Consider the following 21,446-nt stretch of genomic DNA (forward strand, 5'->3'; position numbering starts at 1 on the left):
GCTGCATTTTTGTTAATATCAGTGAATGTGTTGTTTTGATGTGCTGAGTACATGTAAGAAACTTGTCTTGGGGGAATATCCCTTTAAATACTGCTCTAAATGACAACTGTGGCTTCTTATAAGTTTATAAAGGGAGGGGCTTCTTGTTGTCATAGTATGTCTATGGTTTTCCAGTGGAGGCATCTAATAGGCTGCCTGTTGTTGTATAATACACTGCAATACAAATAATTGCAGTGCATTATATAAGCAATCAAATGATTGCATGTTAACTTCAAAAGTAAGACTAAAAGTTATTCTAGAAAATCTTATATAGAAATAACATTTTCAGTTTTCTTCTACAAATTTTTCTTTTATTAATCAGAAAAATTAGCCAAAAAATAAAAGATACACACTAGGTATGCAGTCATGTACAACCATTGGCGTTTTAGACCATTATAAAAGAAAAATAGAGAAAAAATAAAACAGAAAGTCAAATGTAGAAAAAAAATCACACAAACGTAAAATCATAAAAATGTTATGGGTCCTGGAAGACGGCAACCCATGCAAAAAAATCAACCTATGGAGCAAAGTTATCTTGTGAACATTGACATATGTACAATGTGAAAAGCAGGATTACAAATTTAAAAAGTTACTTGGAATGCATAAAGGGCAAAATATGAAGACAAGGCTTGGTCATTAAGACCCAAAACAACTAGTCACTAAGAACTTAAGAAATATCTGTTCAAAGGAAATCTACCTTTATCATCAAGGTGATTAACCAGGGACACTTACTTATAGATCCAGGCACTATGATCTATGAGTTTATTACTTATTATGACTAAATCAATGACTAAACCTTGTACATTTTGCAAAAGAGTCAGAAAGGCATTACCAGAGCCCATCTGTGCTGCAGATTCACAGGCTGTTAGACTGCCTCCCCCTCCCCCTGCTCCCTTAGCACTTCCAACCACAGAAGGTCCACTTACAGAAGTTTCAGCACACTGTACACTGCAACAGCCCATGAACCTGCAGCTCAGAGGGGCTCTGGTAACGTACCCAGAGCCCTTCTGTCTCATTGGCATAATCTTTTTTTTTTTTTGGACAACAAATATAAGAAGATTACCAGCCATAGAGCCTGAAATTATGAGTATATGTCCCTGGTTTATCATGCTGGATTATGGTAGTAAATTTCCTTTATAGGTCATGGGGTTGAGTGAAATCTTTAATGGCTCTTTGTAGTTCAGCGGACAATATTTCTCACAGTATCGGACTTTTAGTTTAGTATAACCATTATCTAGTTCTTCTGTCCAATATTTTCAGACAATAATATACAAGTAGGTGGTAATTACAGTAGAGGCTAGGTTTGAGGTTACCTGTGTCGCAGTAGAAGAGCCCTCAGGACCTCTTCTCTGTTCTCAGGCCTAACATGTCCTTCATAAATCAACTGGTCGATGACTTGACTAGAGATTCCAGCCAGAGTTTTTTCAGCGAGGTCAAGAATCACAGTCCCTTCAAATAAACAAATGGTTAGAAGATAGGACACGTCACTCAAATCCAGATTTCAGATCCAGATTTCAGATCCAGGTTGATAAGAACTCACCATTTTTTAAGGTTTGACGCAGCTCCAGAAGACTGTTGAAGGTGAGGTGGGATAAGTGTGGTTTACCCCATTGCTTTTGATCACCCTGATAGTTTTCTTCAGTCTTCAGCCAGCGTGCTGCCTCCACCCAGTGCAGTTCATTAGTATGGTCCATGGTCAACTCCTGTAACTCCACGTAGGCCTAATGGAAAAGGGAGGTCAAAAAGTTGAAAGGTTGTAACTAGAAATGACTAGAAGAGTGAAAGATGCAACATAATATGTGTAGTCATGAAGAGGCGTAATAAATTCATCTGCAAGTCACTTGAAACTAGAGACTCATAGCATTTACCAAATTAGGGGTTCAACCCACAAAATTACCCTAAAATCTAACAAGCAATTGAGAAGGATGTAGTAATGAAAAACCTTATAAATACAATCTTCAAACACCGATGGGAAAATATGGAATTGATAACATAAATCTGACAAATGTGGACAACAAAGTGGTGGACCTGTGTCTCAGGATAGCCTTGCATATTATACAGAATACATGTAGCAGTGCTGATCTTGTGATGTTGCAGAATGAATGATTTGGGACAGATGCCTTTTGCTATTAGAAAGTATTTGTAGCTTTCCATAGGATACAAGCTGAATCTAATGAATTGTCTGAACCATGAAATGGGGCTCTGCTACATTTGAATTAAATGAATATTCATTATTACACAAAATTTTGGATTACCTAATTTACAGACAGATCTAAATGACAAGGCACATTGTTGTTTATTGTACATACACTACACACCAAGCTTTTATATCTGTATATAGACAATATATATAACTACTATAAACATCCCCATCACCTGTGTATATATAAACATGACTTGTCTATATAAAGTCATTATGGCACACGCTGCACACACTTTAGCATTACATTCCTACCCCCCTCCACCTTGTCCCTGCATATCTTACCCATAAATCCCTGGGGATCAGGATAGTGAGGTGGGGTAGATGGTCTGTCCCCTGCAAATTCTGGGAGACATTGGTGGAGAATCCAGTGTTTAAGACAATACTTAAAGTAAAGTTGGAAAAGGAAAGAGGGTGGGTGAAAGTGTACAAAGATTTTCTGGCTAAACCTGAAAATCAGTGTTTCTGTTCTGTACTCAATGCGTTATAATGCGGGTGGTTTGAGGTTGAAAAGCAGTATCATTGGTGACAATTTTGAAAAATGATTTCTCCAATTTATACAAACTTTTTTTTTTTATTAGAGGGGTCCTCCAAAAATAAAGCAATCACATGTTATTCCGCTGCTTAGGCCCCCAGCAATCACTGTTTGGGTTAAGGGCAGATCTTCATTACAGTACTACTGAGGGAAAATTAAGTATTACATAGAGCCTTCCCGAAAAAGGGGAGATGTTCTTTCCTCCATGATTTCAAATAGGTCTTAGATGGTATTTAATGTGATTAATAAGGCAGACCGCCCCTTTAAGGACAATCCATGACAAATGTTATACAGGAAAATTTGCGATTACGGAAACAGTTATATCTCTAGGGTATTTCTACCCAAGAACAATCTGTCTATAAAAAGATTCGGTGACAATTACAAATCCCAATGATGTTTCAACCAACTTTTCCAAACTCTTTAACCTATGCATATTCTCTTCTTATGCAGATTTGCCATTCAGGACAAATCTAGGAAACTGTGGGTGACATCTTCTATGGGAGCAGTAACTGGCTGTCATCCATCTTTCCAAACTGTTGTAAGAACAAACGCTTGGTGGAAATTTACAACGTGATAGAAGAGGACAACTCAAGGTAACAGAATAACTGGAGATTTTATTTTTATTCTCAAGGGAAATATTAAGAATAATGGAGTAATAGTTTGAACTTAGACTATTCTAGCCACAAATCCCTGTACTTGAACTTGTACAAATCAAAGAAAACTTATTATTGCTTGCTGCTGGTTCTGTTATCGAGGCACAGTACATTATTCCATTACATACCTATGATACATTCCTGCATCACTTACACTTTACAGAACGCACAGCCAAACAGTTCCAATAGGTACATTTGGGGGTAGGTTGCAACACTGCATGAACTGTTGACACAATTTTTGTTCATGCAATGGAATCTGCACATAATAATGTGCCTTTAAATTTATGTTTAGTGTGATATTTCATCAATAAAAATTATTTTTCTAATTGCAATCCAAGCATTTTGCATTATTAGCCCCACAGATACAATTCCCCTCTTTTTCTTTGATTTGTACAAGAATAATGGAGTAATGTCATACAGCATATGCTGTTCTCTAATAAAATGCTAAATATTTTTAGTATAAAAACCAAGGAACACTCCTATTAGAGGTGAAGTCCTTAAAAATCCTTAAAAGGATTCCTGTACATACTTCTCCCAATCTGGGATACAGGAAGGTAAGTCTCCCAAACTCTGCAGAGAAGGAATTGTGGGAGTGTCAGAAAAGAGATGAAGGGAAAAAGGTGGGATATATACGTGCTCAATATATCACAGTAATAGTGTAAATGTAATAATGGATATTATAGCACTGCAGGAAAATATATATATACAGTATAAATAGAGTCCCCGTATACCCCCTCCTCATATATTTTTAGTGTATATTTCCATATATTACTATGAATAACAATAATCTTTAATTATATATTGTATATTAGTATATGATATGGAAAATGCATTGATTGGAAATAATGCACATTTGATGTGGGTAAAAGGTTTATCTCTGGTAAAGTGACTCTGGACACTGATCTTTATACTTTGTCATGTCTTTCTGGCTAGGGGGCACCAGAATGGTTATTCTGCGGTTGTGTAACAGGTGGTCAGTGGGCCATGTTTGTGTAACCCTTAATAGACCTGATAATTTAGCGGTACAGCAAGTTAAACTAGATGTCACACATTTCATTTTAAACAGAGGTGAAAACCAACACAGCGGAGCACATGGCTTAGTGATGTCTATCTATATCCAAGACACATGGAAATAGGGGTATGAGCTCAGCTACAGGAGTGCAAAAGGTGTCAGGGTCATTAACCCCGAGCCAAGAATTGTCTACATGCCACGGTCAATGAAAGTCACCACAAATGGAAGGCCATACAGGCCAACATCAAGGTCTTTAGCATTCTTTAAGTCAGAAAATGTATTTCCCACTTCTGTTATACTTATGTGATCATCTGATTTTACATAAGCTACTGCTTAAAGAGAAAGAAAAATAATTACATTTCCTCTACATAAGGACAACTGAGAACTTTCAGTTGGTGGGTGTCCCACTGTACCCCAAAATGAACAGAACAACTGGCAGGCACAGATTAAGAATGGCATGTGCCCTGGGCTGTATGAATATCATAGCCCCAACACATCTGGATTCACTTCTTACATATGGAACTAGAATCCACTTCTTGGGGAATGGAGGATGTGTCCCTTCCGCCTGCTTTCAATTTGCAGTTTCAGGACCTTTGGAGGACCTTCGTGTGTATTAAGAGCAGGTTTATTGAGAGCAGGAACAGATGTATGAGATTTTCATGGGAAAAGGTCCTTCAGAGTCCAATATTTGGTGGGTGGTTTGGGTGGCCATGGGCTACAGTACAAACCACATATATTATAATCCACTAATGGCAGCTAGTTAGAGATGCATCTGCTGCTCTATTCATCTATATGGTGCTGATGGATACAGCCAAGTGTGGTACTCGGCTACTAGTGTCCATGCCATAGACAGTGGGTGCCGAACTGATCAGTAATCCTGTGGATAGCCGAAAACTTGTTGTGGCTGGACAGCCCCTTTAAACTCGATGCGACCTTCTGCACCTTCCGCATCTCCTTGAGTTACAGCCCTGAGTCTGGTGCCCTCTAAAGTGCCTCATTCAATTTGTTATGGGAATCAATGGTAGTTCAAGACAGATTGTTTTTAGATTGCTTTCTCCTTGAACTGTATCTTCTGTGCTGAGTGATAACTCTGGGTGAAGGTAACAGTGTGTTAACCTGAAGTCCTATGGAAAATCACTGGTATCACATTGTCACTTGGTTTGTTCCGAATGACACATTTTAAACAGACAGAAGGGACAAAAGTCAGTTTCTACAGCAGAGGATGTCCTCAATGGAGAGAATTAACCCCTCATGAGTCAAATATTGCTGGTACCCGCAGGAACCAGGCAGCTTGGTCTGGCTCTCAACTAAAGAAGATGAACGACTCTGCAAGGAGTTGTGTTATCTGTAAACACACGCGGCCATTCCTGTACACACCCTTGATGAATGTGACAGAAGGTTTTGAAATGGATGACAGATACTATAACATAGAGAATTATTACAACTCAAAAATTCCTACATGAAAATGAGCATGGTATCTTACTGCAATCAGATTACTGTGGTTGTATCAGATGTAGCAGTGCTGACATGGATATCTGCATGGTATAGTTATATAATAAAATTCATGATGCCTGCTGCCACCACTAGAGGAGGCTTATGATCTCATTGCATATAGATTTATGGTTGATTTTGTTGTATAAATTGTATTGTATTGTAAGCTCCCTCTAGTGGTGGCAGAAGGGAGCAAGAATACTGTCATGATATTCTATGTAAATGCAGATTAATTGGAGCTGTAAGGAAAAGAATAGGCACATCTGCTTGACCTTTTTAAGCTTAAATAAATATACAATCTAAGGCATCTGCACATTTGTAGACACCAGCTATAAGAGAATTTGAGCATCTCACCTCGTCTACTCCACGTCTGGGTGGGATATAGGAAGGAGCTGCGGGAGGGAAGAGCTGAAGAGGAACTTCAGTTACTGAATCTAGAAGAGATAAAGAAAAACATTTATATATATTTCCACCAATATAATATAATAGTTAAAATTTCTTCAACTTTTGAATACAAAAAGTCTTATTCTATGATGCACATGAATGGAAGATGTAATTTAACATTGCAAAAGTGGAAATATGATGTGCAGCATACTGCACAACGCATGTGAATAGTCCCTGATTGGAGACTAATGCCCCAGGTATATTTACCATCAACATATATTAAACAATTATTGGTGGGTGAATGAGGGTTCACGGACCTACCTTTAGCCACCAATCTATTCTTTCTTATTACTCTGTGTGACTGTTTTAGTTACAGCTACCAAGTTTTGCAAAATGGGTGTCGGGGCCCCTTGATCATCAAGTCCCCTGTCCCTTGTCATTGCATAAAACACCTGCTGCTTTATTCAGCACCTTCTCCCTATTTGATATGCACTGCTGGTACTATTTTAATGCATATGGCGGGTCCCAACATTGTGGTTACCCTAGTGATCACATATTTATCACCTATCTTATGGAGAAGTGATAAAAGTCTTTGGTAAAGTAACTTCTTTTAGGAACACGTCTAAATATTAGCTGATTGTAACTATGATGGGAAGACCTGGACTTTCATTACAGTATGAAGTAATAGGGAGACGGATCCGTGCATGACTGGTTTCCCTGGTTGGTCAATACCAAAGCAAATTAATAGGGCATTAACTTGCAAAGTAACCATGTTAATGTAAAGTCACAATATCAGTTGTTTAAGGGGCAGGATAGCCTTTATGGAGGAGATTTATTATTAGTCCTATGTAGCTTCTTGGCGTATAATTATTGCAAATTTTTGCACAGACATCGTTTTTAAAGTCACGCAATGGCGGAAAAAATTCACCACATTTATCAACTGAGAATTTTCAAAAGAATGCAAATTTAATGGCAAAACTACACCACATAAGAGGTGCTGTATGTGGGTCCATTGCCACAACAGGGGGAAGTGTTTGCTCAATTTTATGTTTGAGGTATCTGAGAATTTCCTGTGCAAAAACAACGCAAAAAGGCAGAAATTCAGTGGATGTTAAACATACTGACTGATGCAATCTATTCACATGGAGGACACACATCAGAAGGCATTTAACACTGCACATACACCAGGCTATAAATCTGTTGGAAACCTTCCAGTCTAACACATAGACAACTGCTTAAAATCCTGCCTAATGATAAATCTTCCCCTATGTTTAAGGTCACTTTAAAAAGTATTGGGGAAGATTTATTAGAAGAAGAAGAGGTAAAGCTATTAAAGATGGCAATGGAAACCAACCAGAGCTCAGCTTTTATTATATAGCTGAGCTCTGATTGGTTTCCATGAACAACTACAATAGTTCTGCTCTTAGACACTTCTGATAAATCTCCACCATTGTCCAGTTACTTGTGTATCTGAGCATGATCAAAAAAAATGGGAACTGCTCAAGCACCTAAGTGAAGTTGGCCCCCCCACCTTGTTCAAATCAAACAAAATTGGTGTCAAACGTTTGTGCTACGTTTGTGCTGGTTTGTGCAGCAGAAATTTTCGTTTGTGCCGCTATCGTTTTTAAGATTTTAATGAAAGTTTCCAGAGGTCATCAGAGGTCAACCAGCCCCCCCACATTGCCCAAATCAAACAAAACTGGTTCCAAATAATTCTGCTACGTTTGTGCTGGTTTGTGCTGCGCAAATTTTTGTTTGTGCTGCTTTTGTTTTGAATTTATGAACAAAAAATGAAAGTTCAAAAGTTCAAGCAGCCCCCCCACATTAACGGAATCAAACAAAACTGGTGTCAAACGTTAGTGCTACGTTTGTGCTGGTTTGTGCAGCAAAAATTTTCGTTTGTGCCGCTATCATTTTTAATATATTCATACTTTTTTGCAGAGGTCATCAGAGTTCATTTCTTCCAAAGTACAATGTGTTTGCTAGCTCCCCCTGGTGATCAAACCAGGGAAGTGTCACTAGGTTTGTTTTTTACCAGTTCATCCAAAACACCTCAAACACCTGAACATACCTTAAAAATTATAACGGCACAAACAAAAATTTTTGCTGCACAAACCAGCACAAACGTAGCACTAACGTTTGACACCAGTTTTGTTTGATTCCGTTAATGTGGGGGGGCTGCTTGAACTTTTGAACTTTCATTTTTTGTTCATATATTCAAAACAAAAGCAGCACAAACAAAAATTTGCGCAGCACAAACCAGCACAAACGTAGCAGAATTGTTCGGCACCAGTTTTGTTTGATTTGGGCAATGTGGGGGGGCTGGTTGACCTCTGATGACCTCTGGAAACTTTCATTAAAATCTTAAAAACGATAGCGGCACAAACGAAAATTTCTGCTGCACAAACCAGCACAAACGTAGCACAAACGTTTGACACCAATTTTGTTTGATTTGAACAAGGTGGGGGGGCCAACTTCACTCAGGTTGCTCAAGCTTCATAAACAGGTTGGGGCTACCCAATACATTTAGTAATCTGGGGGAAGACTTTGAAATTGGATGATCTCCATTTGTCTTTGTTCTATGATCACCCTAGAGGGCTTGCATGAAAATGATGGGTGGAAATATATAAAGAATGATGGAGAAGGATTATCCACAAAGATATAGGAGTCAAAAATCAAACAAGTAGGAATAAAATCTATAACTGATGCAAGAGGAGAAAGATGGATTATAGAGTATAATAGATAATTTTCCCCCAAAAAAATCTAAAGAAAATAAGCAAGTGGATGCAAAAAGTCTGAATCCAGCAAGTTTGCATATAACATATAAAGGAAAAAAGGCAGTGCAGCACAATATATTGAATTAATTGTACATTTATTTTTTGTGCCATATTTGGTCCCTATTGTGGATCCATGAAAACCACAGAACACGGAATAAATTTACAATATAAATTTTGGTGGTGCTCTAAATTTTTCTTCATGCAGATAGATATGCTAATAGTCATCTAGATACATGGATTCACAGATAGTTAATAGGCATCCATCTAAACTGATACATAGATAGATAGTTGTCATATGAGCCTCCCCATCTCACCTGTCCAGCATCCTCAATTGAGATAGGACGAAGAAAACAGGGTGACACTTTGTGTCTTTTATTTGATGACACCCCTTCTTCTGCCAAATTCTGACCAATCGGCAAACATCTTTAAGTTGTCCCAATAACCAAGTTACGGTATGCTGTCACTTACCCAGTCTGTGTTTACACTAAATTACTCAGTAATTCACCTCTGCTGACTGTAAACACTTAAGCTAAAGTGGATGCGTTTCACTGTTTCACCCCTCCATAAAATGCCCTCCTCAACTGATAAAAAGCTAAATCTGGAACCTTCTGACTATAAGATAGATAGATATGTATTTCTTATATGTAGCATTAGTGGTTTTAGGACTAAACAGAAAATTTCTCTATTATGGCATAGAAGATTAGTACTTGAGCTGCAATACCAGATGCAGCCAGGAAAATGAGTGGCACTGTTTCTCATATACTACTATATACACAGCACGTCAATGAGAATTTAAAATAGTCCATTATTAAATGACACTCACAATAGAACACTGGGAACATTATTCTCTATAGGGAAGAAGTTGTAACAACCTTGAGGCAACCTGACTTTGTTTTTGAGCCCTGGTCCAACACAGCAATATATTACATGCAATGTCCTGTGCTGACCTCTCATGCAAGGTCTTACATGTAATAAGAACCACATGTAGTGTTACCATAATATCCCACATTTTAGCAGTAATGTAGCTGGCCTGTGGTAAAACATGTAATGGATTTTACTAATAAAATCCGCACAACCCTTTATTTGCGTTTTATGAAAAAGACAGAAAGGAATTCAGTATGAAAAGGTACTATAAAGACAATACTGAGGTGATGGCTACACAATGGGTTGTGTGCTCAACAGCCCCTTTTTCCACTTCACGGTTGTCTTTAGTCAGTGCTAAAAACGTTTGTGACAACTCTACTGAACACAAGTATTAAGAAGTATCCGGTATTGGCTTATTTTATTTAGTCTAGGTACCAAGTCATTTGAATTGAAGTACCATAGTGTTATATAGCCAAACTGTTCAGCGGGGTTTGGTCAACACTATTTGTGTCATTGGAGACAGAAGAAGGGACTTTCTGCTGTGGAAAACCATCCACATGGATGTTCCATGTTCGTTACTTAGGGCGCGGTCACACAGTGCGTTCTTGGTTCGTTTTTAAACGGACTGAAAACAAGCATGCATTTTGCCTAGTTTTAATCCATTTCACAGCTGCCTACATTTCTAGAAATGAAGATAAACAGGTTCATACCAGCCAAATACATGGTAAACATTAAAAAACACATGTGGTTATCAATGCATACGTTTTTAAACGGACTGAAAACCCATGTGTTTTCAGTCTGCTTAAAAGTGGTCCAAAGGCGCACACTGTGACAGCACCCTTAGGCCCGTTCTATACTTGCGAATGTGATGCGATGAACACGCATTACACTCGCAGAACGTTCTGCTGGGATCTCCTGGCCTGAACGCTGCAAACTGGGGCTGAGTACAGTCCCGGTTTGCAGCGTTCGGGCCGGGAGGTCCCGGCAGCACGTGCTGCGATTGTGATGGGAGTTCATCGCATCACATTCGCAAGTGTAAAAAAGGGCCTTAGGGTGATGTCACACATGGCGATTTTAGGCCGTTTTTAGTTAGTACGTTTTCAGATTGTAAAAAATGCATCAGTTTTTTAAAAACGCATGCGTTTTTGCCCGTTTTTAATTGCGCAAATTCAGAAACCCGGACAAAAAGGCATGCTTTTTCAAAAAAACGGCCCAAAAACGCCATGTGTGACATCACCCTTATCCTGCGGATAGGAAATAACAAGCTTATGATTAAGGGACCAACTGCTGGGACCTTCACTAATGGAAGTAGTGGCAGGACAAGTATACGTGGTATGGGAGTGTAGTACATTGTCAAGCAACTTGCGTTTTGGATACATTTAAAAATGCGACAAAAACGCTACGTCAGAATCCAGCCTAATTTTTGTAATCTGCATTAATTGATGACATCAGAGAGTACTAGCCTACACTCCACCCTTTTCCAAGCACAGAACCAGAAGAGACACTGATCTGGATGATCTGACAACCATTTTTAGGTGGGTTTTAAACCAATGTCTAAGGCCGGCGCCACACAGGGCGTTTTGTCTGCGCTTGCAGACAAATTTAACGCGAAACACCGGCGGCTCGTTCCCGATCGCAGGCGTTTCCATAGAAACGCCGATGCAATCGGGCCGAGGCCCGCCCCGGTGGGCGCGACTTTGTCTGCGTTTGCAAGCGCAGACAAAGCGCCCTGTGTGGCGCCGGCCTAAGAGTGATGGCACACGTGGCGTTTCGAACGCGTTTTTGGCCCGGTTTTAAGCAGCCTGTTAAAAAACGCATGTGTTTTTGACCAGTTTGAATTAATATAATTGGTAAACCTGTCAAAAACTGATGCGTTTGGGTGCAACTGGACAACTAAGACCACTAAGGCTGGCGTAGCGCTTTGTCTGCGCTTGCAAACGCAAACAAAGTCGCGGCCACCGGGAACGAGCCGCCGGTGTTTTGCTTTAGTTTAAGGGTGAAGACACACATGGCGTTTTTGGGCCGTTTTTGGGCCGTTTTTACTAAGTGTGTTTTCAGATCGTTAAAAACGCATGCGTTAAAAAAACGCATCCGTTTTTTGAAAACGCATGCGTTTTTGTCAGTTTTTCCGAAATTGCGCAATGAAAAACGGACAAAAACGCATGCGTTTTTAACGATCTGAAAACGCACTTAGTAAAAACGGCCCAAAAACGGCCCAAAAACGCCATGTGTGTCTTCACCCTAAGGGCGCGTTCACATGTTGCGTTTTGACCTGCGTTTTCATTGCGTTTGAAACGCATATACAACAGCTGAGGAGGGGTGATTTGCCTAATTACAGCACTGTAAACGTTTCCGTTTACAAAACGCATCGTAAACGCGATGTTAACGCATGCGTTAACATTGCGTTAACGCATGCGTTTTGTTAACGCATGCGTTAACATTGCGTTTACAAACGTAAACGGTAATGTAATTAGGCAAATTACCTCACATCAGCTGTTGTATATGCGTTTCAAACGCAATGAAAACGCAACCAAAACGCAACGTGTGAACGCGCCCTAACGCTTTAGTTTAACGAGAAACACCGGCAGCTCGTTCCCGATCGCAGGCCTTTCCATAGAAACGCCGATGCGATCGGGCAGAGTCCCGCCCCGGTTGGCACGACTTTCTCTGCGTTTGCAAGCGCAGACAAAGCGCTATGTGTGGCGCCGGCCTTAGGCCGTTGGCTGCTTTCAACCTGTTTATCTATTAAGATAATTGGGAAAAATGGACTAAAAATGCCATGTGTGGCATCACTCTGGAACAGAATCCAGTTTCAGATGCAGTTTTCGATGTCCAAGTCAGAAGTGGAAAGGAAGACAAGAGGAGTAGCACCACTCAGGGCACATTCACACAATGCATTGCGTCACATTTTTTGATGTGTTTTTATGCATTCCAAAGGCTCCAGCCTTAATTACATGCTGAGGTTACACTGCGTTTTAGCCGATGCAGTGGAAACACAATGGGGGACATTTACTATGGCATTTCCGCCAGTTTTGTGGCGCTCTCACCACATGTTCTGCTCTCCGACCTATGTATTAGCTGTCGGGGACAGAAAAAATGCCTTTTTCCGTCTGCTCCGACTCTTCTCCGAAAAGGGGCGTGGCTTTGGCGGAGTGGAAACTCAGACACAATTACTATGTGTCGCAGCACTTTTTGGGCGGTGTAAACTGACGGAAAGTAGACCAAAAGAAAACTGGTCTAGCAGGGACTGTTGGACACATTTCTGGTGCTCGGGACAGATTTTGTCCCAGGGACAGAAAATAGTCTCGGCGCCAGAAATGTCTCTGCACAGCTCTACAATATTAAATGTGTGTCTTCTTACCGAGAGCAGGTCGGTAACAAAGCCAATGCAGACACCGACACTATAAGTAAATGTCCCCCAATGTACCTCAGCATGTGATCATGGCTGAAGTCTTTGAAATGTGTCAAAACCACGACCCAACGCATTGTGTGAAAGCGCCCTCAGGGTGCCCTCACGTTTTCTTTTTTCAGATGCAGTTTTTAAAGCCAAAAAGGTGTGGATCACAATGGATGAGAACATATCATTGAGGGAAGCTGTTCCTCCTCTCTTTTTACTCCACTCCTGGTTTGGAGTTCAAAAACTGCATCTGAAAAAGCAAACGTGTGAACACATCCTTAATGATATGTTCTCAACCCTTATGAACCACACCTGATTTTTGGTCTAAAAAACTGAACACGTGAACGCACCCTCAGACTGCAAAGAATACTTGTGACTCCGTGGAACTTAGCACACATGATCCTCTATATGTTATGGGTGAATTTATATGTCCTGCGTAATGTTTGTGGGAGAATAATGCATCCTCCAATTCAACATTTTCCCACATTATTATCTGTACGGCTTTTCAAACAAGATTGTTACAGCTCCCCATAGAGGAGCAGTAAAGTGAAGGCTGCAATAAGCTCTTAAAGGGAAATTAGCCAAAAAAATAATACATTATTATAAAGCGCTGAGTATATTGCCTGTATTGGCCATAATACATGCACAAAACACAATTGTATATAACATACCTGATGCCTGCATTCTGTCAATGAGGCATTTTGTATGCATTACCCTATGGAGCCCCTGATATGAGGATTAGGAGAAGGTTGAGTAAGTGATTGATTCACCTGTGCCCTGTGCCGGGCATCCATACTTGTCCTGTTACCTGAAGACAGCTTGTAAAACCATTGGACTGTAGTGGATGTGCTCTGTATAAACAGGCTTTGTGTATACATATACAGTATATAAGTGGGAAAACACGCTGGATATGGTGTATACATATGCTACACATGCATCTGATAACCAGGTTGATTAGGGCATTCCTTATCTGTTTCTCCTGATGATACGTTTAAGGAATAGATATGTTATGTAATAGTTATTAGTAGTGTACAATATTATATCCTGGGCATTAGGATGAGGTTAATAATAATCTTACATGGCTGCATTGGTTTACATGAGAGCAGTGGTTTTTATATATGTAGGTCTTTATGGCCCTGTACCATCTTTTTAGCGTAATTGTGGCAAAATTTGTGACTTTTTAGCGTATGGCCAGTGACACGTGGCTTTTTTTTTTTTTTTTTGCATCCTTGTAAAACCCATCATATTTCCACATTGGTTTTTAAATGGGTTTTTGGATAAAGTGTCTTAACTCTGTGTTTTCTACCTTTCGTTTTTTTTATGGCGCGGTTTCATAGCGGTTTGGTCTGCATTTTGAAACACGTTATTACCTGCACAAACAGCAGGGAAAACAAGATTACTGCGTTTCTATAAATTCCAAGAGACAAAGCTGCATACAGAAAACACAATTCCAAAACGCAAACAGAAGTAAACATTTTTAAAAAGCATGAATTTTCGATGTGTTCAAAATTGCAACAAAAAACGCATTTTTGCACAAAAATTGCGACTTTTAGGGTGATGTCAGACGTGCCGTTATGCAAGACACCGGGTTCTGGCTACCAATCGCATGCGTTTCCATAGAAACCCATAAGCATTGGGGCCAAGGCATACCCGCATACCCCCTACCGTTATGGTGCCTTCCCACATGGTATTTTTCTTGCATTTTTAAATGCATCCAAAACAAAAGTGGGAGGGAGGGTCTGCCTGAAACGTATGCGTTTCATTTCAAACATATGCGTTTTGGCCAAACTCCCTCCCACTTTTGTTTTGGATGCGTTTAAAAACGTAAGAAAAATGCCATGTGGGAAGACGCCCTTACATGTAACTGCACCCTTAAAACTTTTTTTGCAACTTTTCAGACAAAAGTCTCAAAAATTCAACAGACTCACTTGCCATTTATCAATCACTTAGATAAATCAGGCAAGCCAAAAACCTTACAAAAATCCCTAAAAACTAAACACAGGGACTATATGTCCCCCCGTGCTTGTTCCCGATTGTGTGCACTTCAATAGAAATGCATGATGGATTGGGGCCAAGCGACTCCCTGTTGCATTTCAATTGCATCTTCGAACACAGTCGGGGGCATTATCAAACTTTTTTAGTTTTTTTTTTTCTTTATTTTTCCTTTATATTTGCAAAATATTCATTTTTTTCCGTGTTGCGCCTGATTTGTCATTAGTTTCTAGATGTTTGAAATATGAAAATGTTGCAATTTTGGTGCTAATACATTAAAAAGCCTCTTAAACACTGCAGCTCACTACTGGAGTCTTTCATGGCAAGCTATGTCAAGCATCACTTCCAGGGCTGTTTTTAGGATTTAACTAAAAGGTTATTAAAAAGGTTACTGAGGGTACGGTCAAACGTACTGCTATTGCTGTGTTTCCAACCATAGCGCTAGCGCAGGTGGCCGCCCCCTTTCCTGATCTCATTAGTGTTTCCAGTGAAATACATCCGATTGCTTACCGATCATTGCGGTCGGGCCGAGGCATGCCCCCATTGGGCTTGCGATGTGCTTGTAAATGTGTGACCGCACCCTCAAAGCCTGGTTTTGGCTTTCATAAAGGATTTATACACAAGTTGGTACTTGGACGCTAGCACTATCTGATGATTCTATGCATGTTTCTGCATATTCAGGCCGTTGTGTTTTGTTTGCATTCAACGCATGTGTTTTCAAACCACTGAAGAGGAGATTTACCTCATTACATTGTTGTCAATATTGTGTTTACAACTCTCAAGCGTAAATGCAATGTTAATGCATGTGTTAACAACACATGTTTTAACATCATGTTAACACGTGGTTTACAAAGCATTAACACATGCATTTTGTAAACGCAATATTGACATCAATGTAATTAGGCAAATCTGCTCTTCAGCTGTTTAAAAACACTGTGTTAAATAAAAACAAAGGCAGTGCTGCTGGTTAAGGCTGGCGGCACACGTGGCATTTTGAACCCATTTTTGGGCCGTTTTTAAGCAGTCCATTTAAAAACGCATGCGTTAAAAAATGCATCCATTTTTTAAAACCGCAGCCGTTTTTTACCAGTTTTAGCAATTATTTTAATTAAAACGGGTCAAAAACAAATGGGTTTTCAAAAAATGCATGCGTTTCTGATCTCATGCAGTTTTTAACAGACTGCTTAAAAACGGCCTAAAAACTGGTTCAAAACACCATGTGTGCCTCCGGCTTTGGGGTGCGTTCACATATAAACTCTTGGTGGCTCGGCCTGATCACATCTGCGTTTCCAGTGAAAAATCACCAAGTGTTTTGCATGTTGCCTTTCGCATGCGTTTCTTTGGGAAACAGATGCACGGCTTGATTTGTATCGCTTTATCGATCAAGGGTTTATTTCTGATGAGGTTTGGCTAAGGGTACAGTCCTGAGTACTAAACATGCATGGTGTTCTTTGACAGGTTTTTGTATAAACTCTTTGTCACCTTCCCAAAGCTTAACCATGTATGATGTAAACAACTCTTCCCTTAGGGCATGTAATATCAGCATGTTTTTGGGATTCACAAAGAGTCAGAAGCTTTTAGGTTTTTATGATTTATGATGTGACTATATTACCCTCCTGTCTCTATAATATCTCCACAACACCAGATCCGTGTAAGGCAAAGGATGTAATGCAAAAGGTGAAATCCCAACTAAAGTTTTCTTTGTTTTTTTTTTAAATTGCCAGTGACCTTACATGCACTTGTCAGGAAACTGTCTAATTGAGAAGTATGGACCCGTAAGATTTTCTGATACAATGTAAAAAGACTGAGGCACGCTAGTTACTGGGAAGCTATGAGGCTACCTGCGTGCGAACGTGGTCCGGTGAATGCAGCCTGTGAGTGCTACCCGAGCCACAAACACAGACAGGAATAGGACCAGCTCCAAAATTTGCTAGGGCACTAGGCTAATACACAGGGTCATAGAAACCAAGGCCATGTGTGAAATACTTGAAGTACATAGGGACATGTGCTAGACTAAGAAGAGACCCAATCTAAACTATGGACCCAAGTGCAAACGTTGGAAGCCACCTACTTTTTATCCCATGGTATCTTCCTCCCTGCCCTTTGTCTTCCATCTGCCTCCTGCTTTCCAGGTTATATGATCCACGGATCCTCCAATCTGTCGACTGTCTGAAAAACAGACTCGCAGAAGGAGAGCAGGAGAATGTAATATTTTGTCGGTTTTCGGCACCCGGTTACCCCCCAATCTATTTTGTTTATTCTATGGCACTTATACTTGTTACAACTTCTAGAAATTCTCCCCATATTTGGATGAACAACAAAAACTGGATATAAAAATGTAATTTACCGTAGTATTTATTCATTATAATTACTAGGTTCTACTAGGGTAGACCAACATGGATCCTAGTATATATGTCCTCTATAACAATGGTAGATCATTTTACCAATTAGTGACCATAGATTTTGATTAGAAATGTCATCCAGACTCACCGAAGGAATTTGAAAAATTTTGACTTCCTCTTCTCATCCTGTTGGTTTTGTCCTACACAAAGCAAAGACTAGGCTATATTACTGTATGTCCTGCTTCTAAAACCAGTGTGCCTTCTACCATATCTAATCACTAGGTCCCAAGCAACCCCCATTACTTAGAATCAAGGTGGAAGAGCTGCCTTTTTTGAGTCTACTGTAGCTCCATCAACATTGGCTATATAGTCACTCGTAAAAAAAAAAAAAAAACTATTCATAGGTCTCCTTCCTTACAATGTTTGATGTTAAAATGTATTGTTCTACCTTACAAAGGCTTATGGAGAATATTTTGTTGCCCAGAAACTGTCAACAAACTGACCTTGATGGATTTAATCTTTGTGTTTTGGATTACTAGATTATGAGTATATGCCAACACCTGAGTAGGTCTCGACCTAAACATTCCAAGCTCATACACGCTGCTCATAACCAGGGTGACCATGGCACCTGGACTTGACCCAAACATTCCCATCCCCTATTCATGCACATAACCAGAGTGACCATGGCACCTGGTCTCGACCCAAACATTCTCATCTCCTGCTCATAGACAAAACCAGAGTGACCATGGAACCTGGTCTCGACCCAAACATTCATATCTCCTGCTCATACACATGAGCATGGCACCTGCCACCGAAATCACTGAGTCATTGTAAGCCAGTTCTCAACCATGGAATCCCACCAGCCCATATGGGCTATATGATGGTACAAATCTGGTTACCTGCAGGGGGGGGGACAAAGAACCTACTGCATACATAAAATATATGTAAATGTTGAACCTATTTAGATGGTGACAAGGCTGAGCAGTACTTTTAGGCATGTACATCTGTACACGTATGTCTTTCTTGTGTTTTTGTGCAGCAGCAGAGCAGACTCAAGATTTTCATTGTGATGGTTGACATGGTACCACCATGGATGTACCATCTAATCTATAATAGGATAGCCTTTTTAGAGCTCATCCTTTAGTCCCCCAACTCTTTTAGAATTTTTAATGGCCCCTATATGCAAATTTACTAAAGAGGCTACTGGGGTGTGGAGTAGCCAGAGCTGATGATACATGGCGCAACTACTCAATGCCATAGTAGGTCCGACTTCGGAGCCGAGACCGCGCAGCCAATGGCCTGCACTCGACGCATGTGCAGAACCCGGCTACGAGGACGTGTGCGCATAGCTCCTCGTAGCTGCACACTGAAGATGTATTGGCTGAAAGTTACTGAAAATGCTGAATGTGAAATGCTGTGAACCAAAGACATGTGTTTCTTGAAAAAATCTGCAGCATTTCATTGTGGTATTCCTGTGTACCACGTGGGAAAACTTGGTAACCAAGGGTGCACCTGATGTGTAACTGATGACCCTGTTGAACTGAAATGTTCATTTATATATAAATAAAAATGGAGATTTCTCTACAATAAGGCCATAGTTTTTCTCTAGAAAAACCGAGGGCACTTCACCTATGAGGCTAAATATTGTGTTTATAAGTGACCTGGTTGCTTACAGGTTCTTTTTAAATTCTTTTACAGACAACCTACATGTAGAATTGTTGGTATGTAATGTGTCCTTGTTACTTACGGTCACCACTGCCTATGGTTTCATCTGGATCATCAAAGCCTGTAGTATCCAGAGCTTCTTCCAAGTCTTTATCATAGTTGAACTTTAAGAAACCGCAAAATAAAACTTGTTAAGCCAACAATAATTCCATATCTGAATAATCCCCATCCAGCATGCTGCATCCTTCCAGTGACCCATTTGTATTGTGTACTGTGGTCACCCTTATAATGTATGATGCACCACTGTGGACCCCATTTATAATACCCCAAATATTGTCCACAAACTTGCTCCACACTTACTTATAATGCCTCCACTAAAGTCCCCTTTTCTATAGACCCACACTCATAATAACATTCTTTTATAACTAAAATGCCACTTTGATTGTTGTCACCAACTTATTTTGCCCCTTTTTAGTAGTGAGGCTAACCCCACTAATAATGCACTCCCTTTTTGTATCCCCAAACCACTCATAATGTCTTCCCTTTCTGTATCCCACCGCCACTTATTATGCCCTCTCTTTCTTTATTCCCCATCACCACCTATTATGCCCATCATTTCTGTTTCCCCCACTACTTATAAGACCACCACGTCTTCCATCTTGCTTTCTGCTGCTGTATGAGGCTCTGAAGCTGGCAGGCACAATGTAATGTCAACAACAAAATGGGGGAAAGTGCTGATGGCTCCCTGCTTCACCAATTAGCTCAACTCTACCCTTTTCTGTGCGCACAACTACGAGATTCAAACTCGCCTACGTACGATTTTTGAGGATTGCCATTTGTTGGGGTTGGTATTTTTTAATTGCAAAGGATACAACCTTGGCTGCATCTCATGTAGATTAAGAGAGGTAAAATATAACTAAAGGTTTTGCTCATCAGTTACTGTATATTACTGAGCAAACAACAAAGCCAGGAATAACACTTGACTGTAGAGATCCACCGAGGCCTAAAATAAGCTTGTCTGTCTAATACATAAGGCTATGTGACAGCAGGTCTATTGGGTGCCAGGGCTTGGGTGCAGCTATTTGGGGATTTACCTTTCATTTTTTTGGCAACATGAACAGTAAAGGCTTTACTTACCTCTCCTTTTGCTGTCATGTTGTCCACTAGTTACTTCCCTGCCTGCTCCAATGTCCAGTGAATGGTGAACATAACACAAGGACGGAGACCTGTGCAGGATGACAATGGTATTAGGGAGCTAGGTGTCAGTTAACTCTTTCCCCTTTCCTTCAGCATTATCTAGAACCATGTACCATATATCAGGTCTTCTCTTTGGACTGTTCCGCTATCAATCTTAAAGGAACACTCCAGTCGCAGCTGATTCATTAAATTCTACCTTGTGCAGGGTCTGAAGGGAGGAGCATGACTCCAGGTTCTAGCAAGATCTAGGAATAGAATCAAAATGAGTCATGCGTCTCCCTTCTGGTCCTGCACCATGTATTATTCAATGAATTAGCTTTGACTTGAATGTTTCTTAAAAAACTTCACTTGCACAGTATGCAAGAAGAACTTCCCCCTCCCACTGTGTCCTGAACCTTCCTCTGCTGCAGTAAGATTACATCAGGGTGAGGCAGTGTAACAGTCTGTGAATCTGCAGCACTGAGGGGCTTTGGTAACACCCCCAGAAGCCCTTGTGGATCATAAGCATAAGTTGAAAAGTAGATTTTTAGAAGGAAGGAGGCCATGGATAACAAATATAAGATTACCACAGTTACGTTGCCTGGGTGTATGAGTAATGTCCCTTGTTTATCTTGCTTGATTTCCTATTTATTTAATCACCCTAATGTCTTATTCACCCTTCCATGTTTTTCACTGATGCCCTACTTGAATCATTCAGTACATTTCTTTTATTCACGTGTCCATTTTCTTTTGTCTATATATTTCTCATCTGTGGATCACTGAAAGCAAAACAAGTCTATGGGTGGGCAAAAAAAAACTGGTGAAATTTGTGTGCAGTTTATTTTTCCACTGATGATGCAGGGGGACCAGGTATTTTTGCTTCTAATGTTCTTTTTGCAGATCTGAAAAAATACCGATG

The 21,446-nt window shown here is 40.1% G+C and overlaps 2 protein-coding genes across 11 annotated transcripts in view; one reads left to right on the forward strand and one right to left on the reverse strand.

Moving 5' to 3' along the window:
* SLC4A1 (solute carrier family 4 member 1 (Diego blood group)) overlaps positions 1–21,446 on the reverse strand; it is a 40,525-nt gene that overhangs the window by 14,987 nt on the left and 4,092 nt on the right. The window contains exons 2-8 of one of the 6 annotated variants that reach the window (XM_072111329.1): positions 20,489–20,577; positions 19,434–19,515; positions 17,835–17,886; positions 17,416–17,513; positions 6,285–6,364; positions 1,580–1,760; positions 1,353–1,488 (exon numbers count right to left, since the gene is read on the reverse strand). In XM_072111329.1, the coding sequence (XP_071967430.1) occupies positions 1,353–1,488; positions 1,580–1,760; positions 6,285–6,364; positions 17,416–17,513; positions 17,835–17,886; positions 19,434–19,515; positions 20,489–20,506 (647 nt within the window). In that variant the 5' untranslated portion in view covers positions 20,507–20,577. Of the gene's footprint in view, positions 1–1,352; positions 1,489–1,579; positions 1,761–6,284; positions 6,365–9,405; positions 9,428–14,023; positions 14,052–17,415; positions 17,514–17,834; positions 17,887–19,433; positions 19,516–20,488; positions 20,578–21,446 lie in introns of those variants that run through there. The other 5 variants (XM_072111332.1, XM_072111330.1, XM_072111331.1 and 2 more) reach the window with 5 other exon arrangements.
* RUNDC3A (RUN domain containing 3A) overlaps positions 11,416–21,446 on the forward strand; it is a 41,747-nt gene continuing 31,716 nt past the window's right edge. For 4 of the 5 annotated variants that reach the window (XM_072111339.1, XM_072111335.1, XM_072111340.1 and 1 more), the window contains exon 1: positions 11,416–11,490. The gene's annotated coding sequence lies outside the window, so the exon portion shown is untranslated. Of the gene's footprint in view, positions 11,491–13,728; positions 13,770–21,446 lie in introns of those variants that run through there. The other variant, XM_072111338.1, reaches the window with a different exon arrangement.

Source organism: Engystomops pustulosus, chromosome 6 (assembly GCF_040894005.1).
Source record: "Engystomops pustulosus chromosome 6, aEngPut4.maternal, whole genome shotgun sequence".
In the NCBI taxonomy this organism is placed as follows: Eukaryota; Metazoa; Chordata; class Amphibia; order Anura; family Leptodactylidae; genus Engystomops; species Engystomops pustulosus.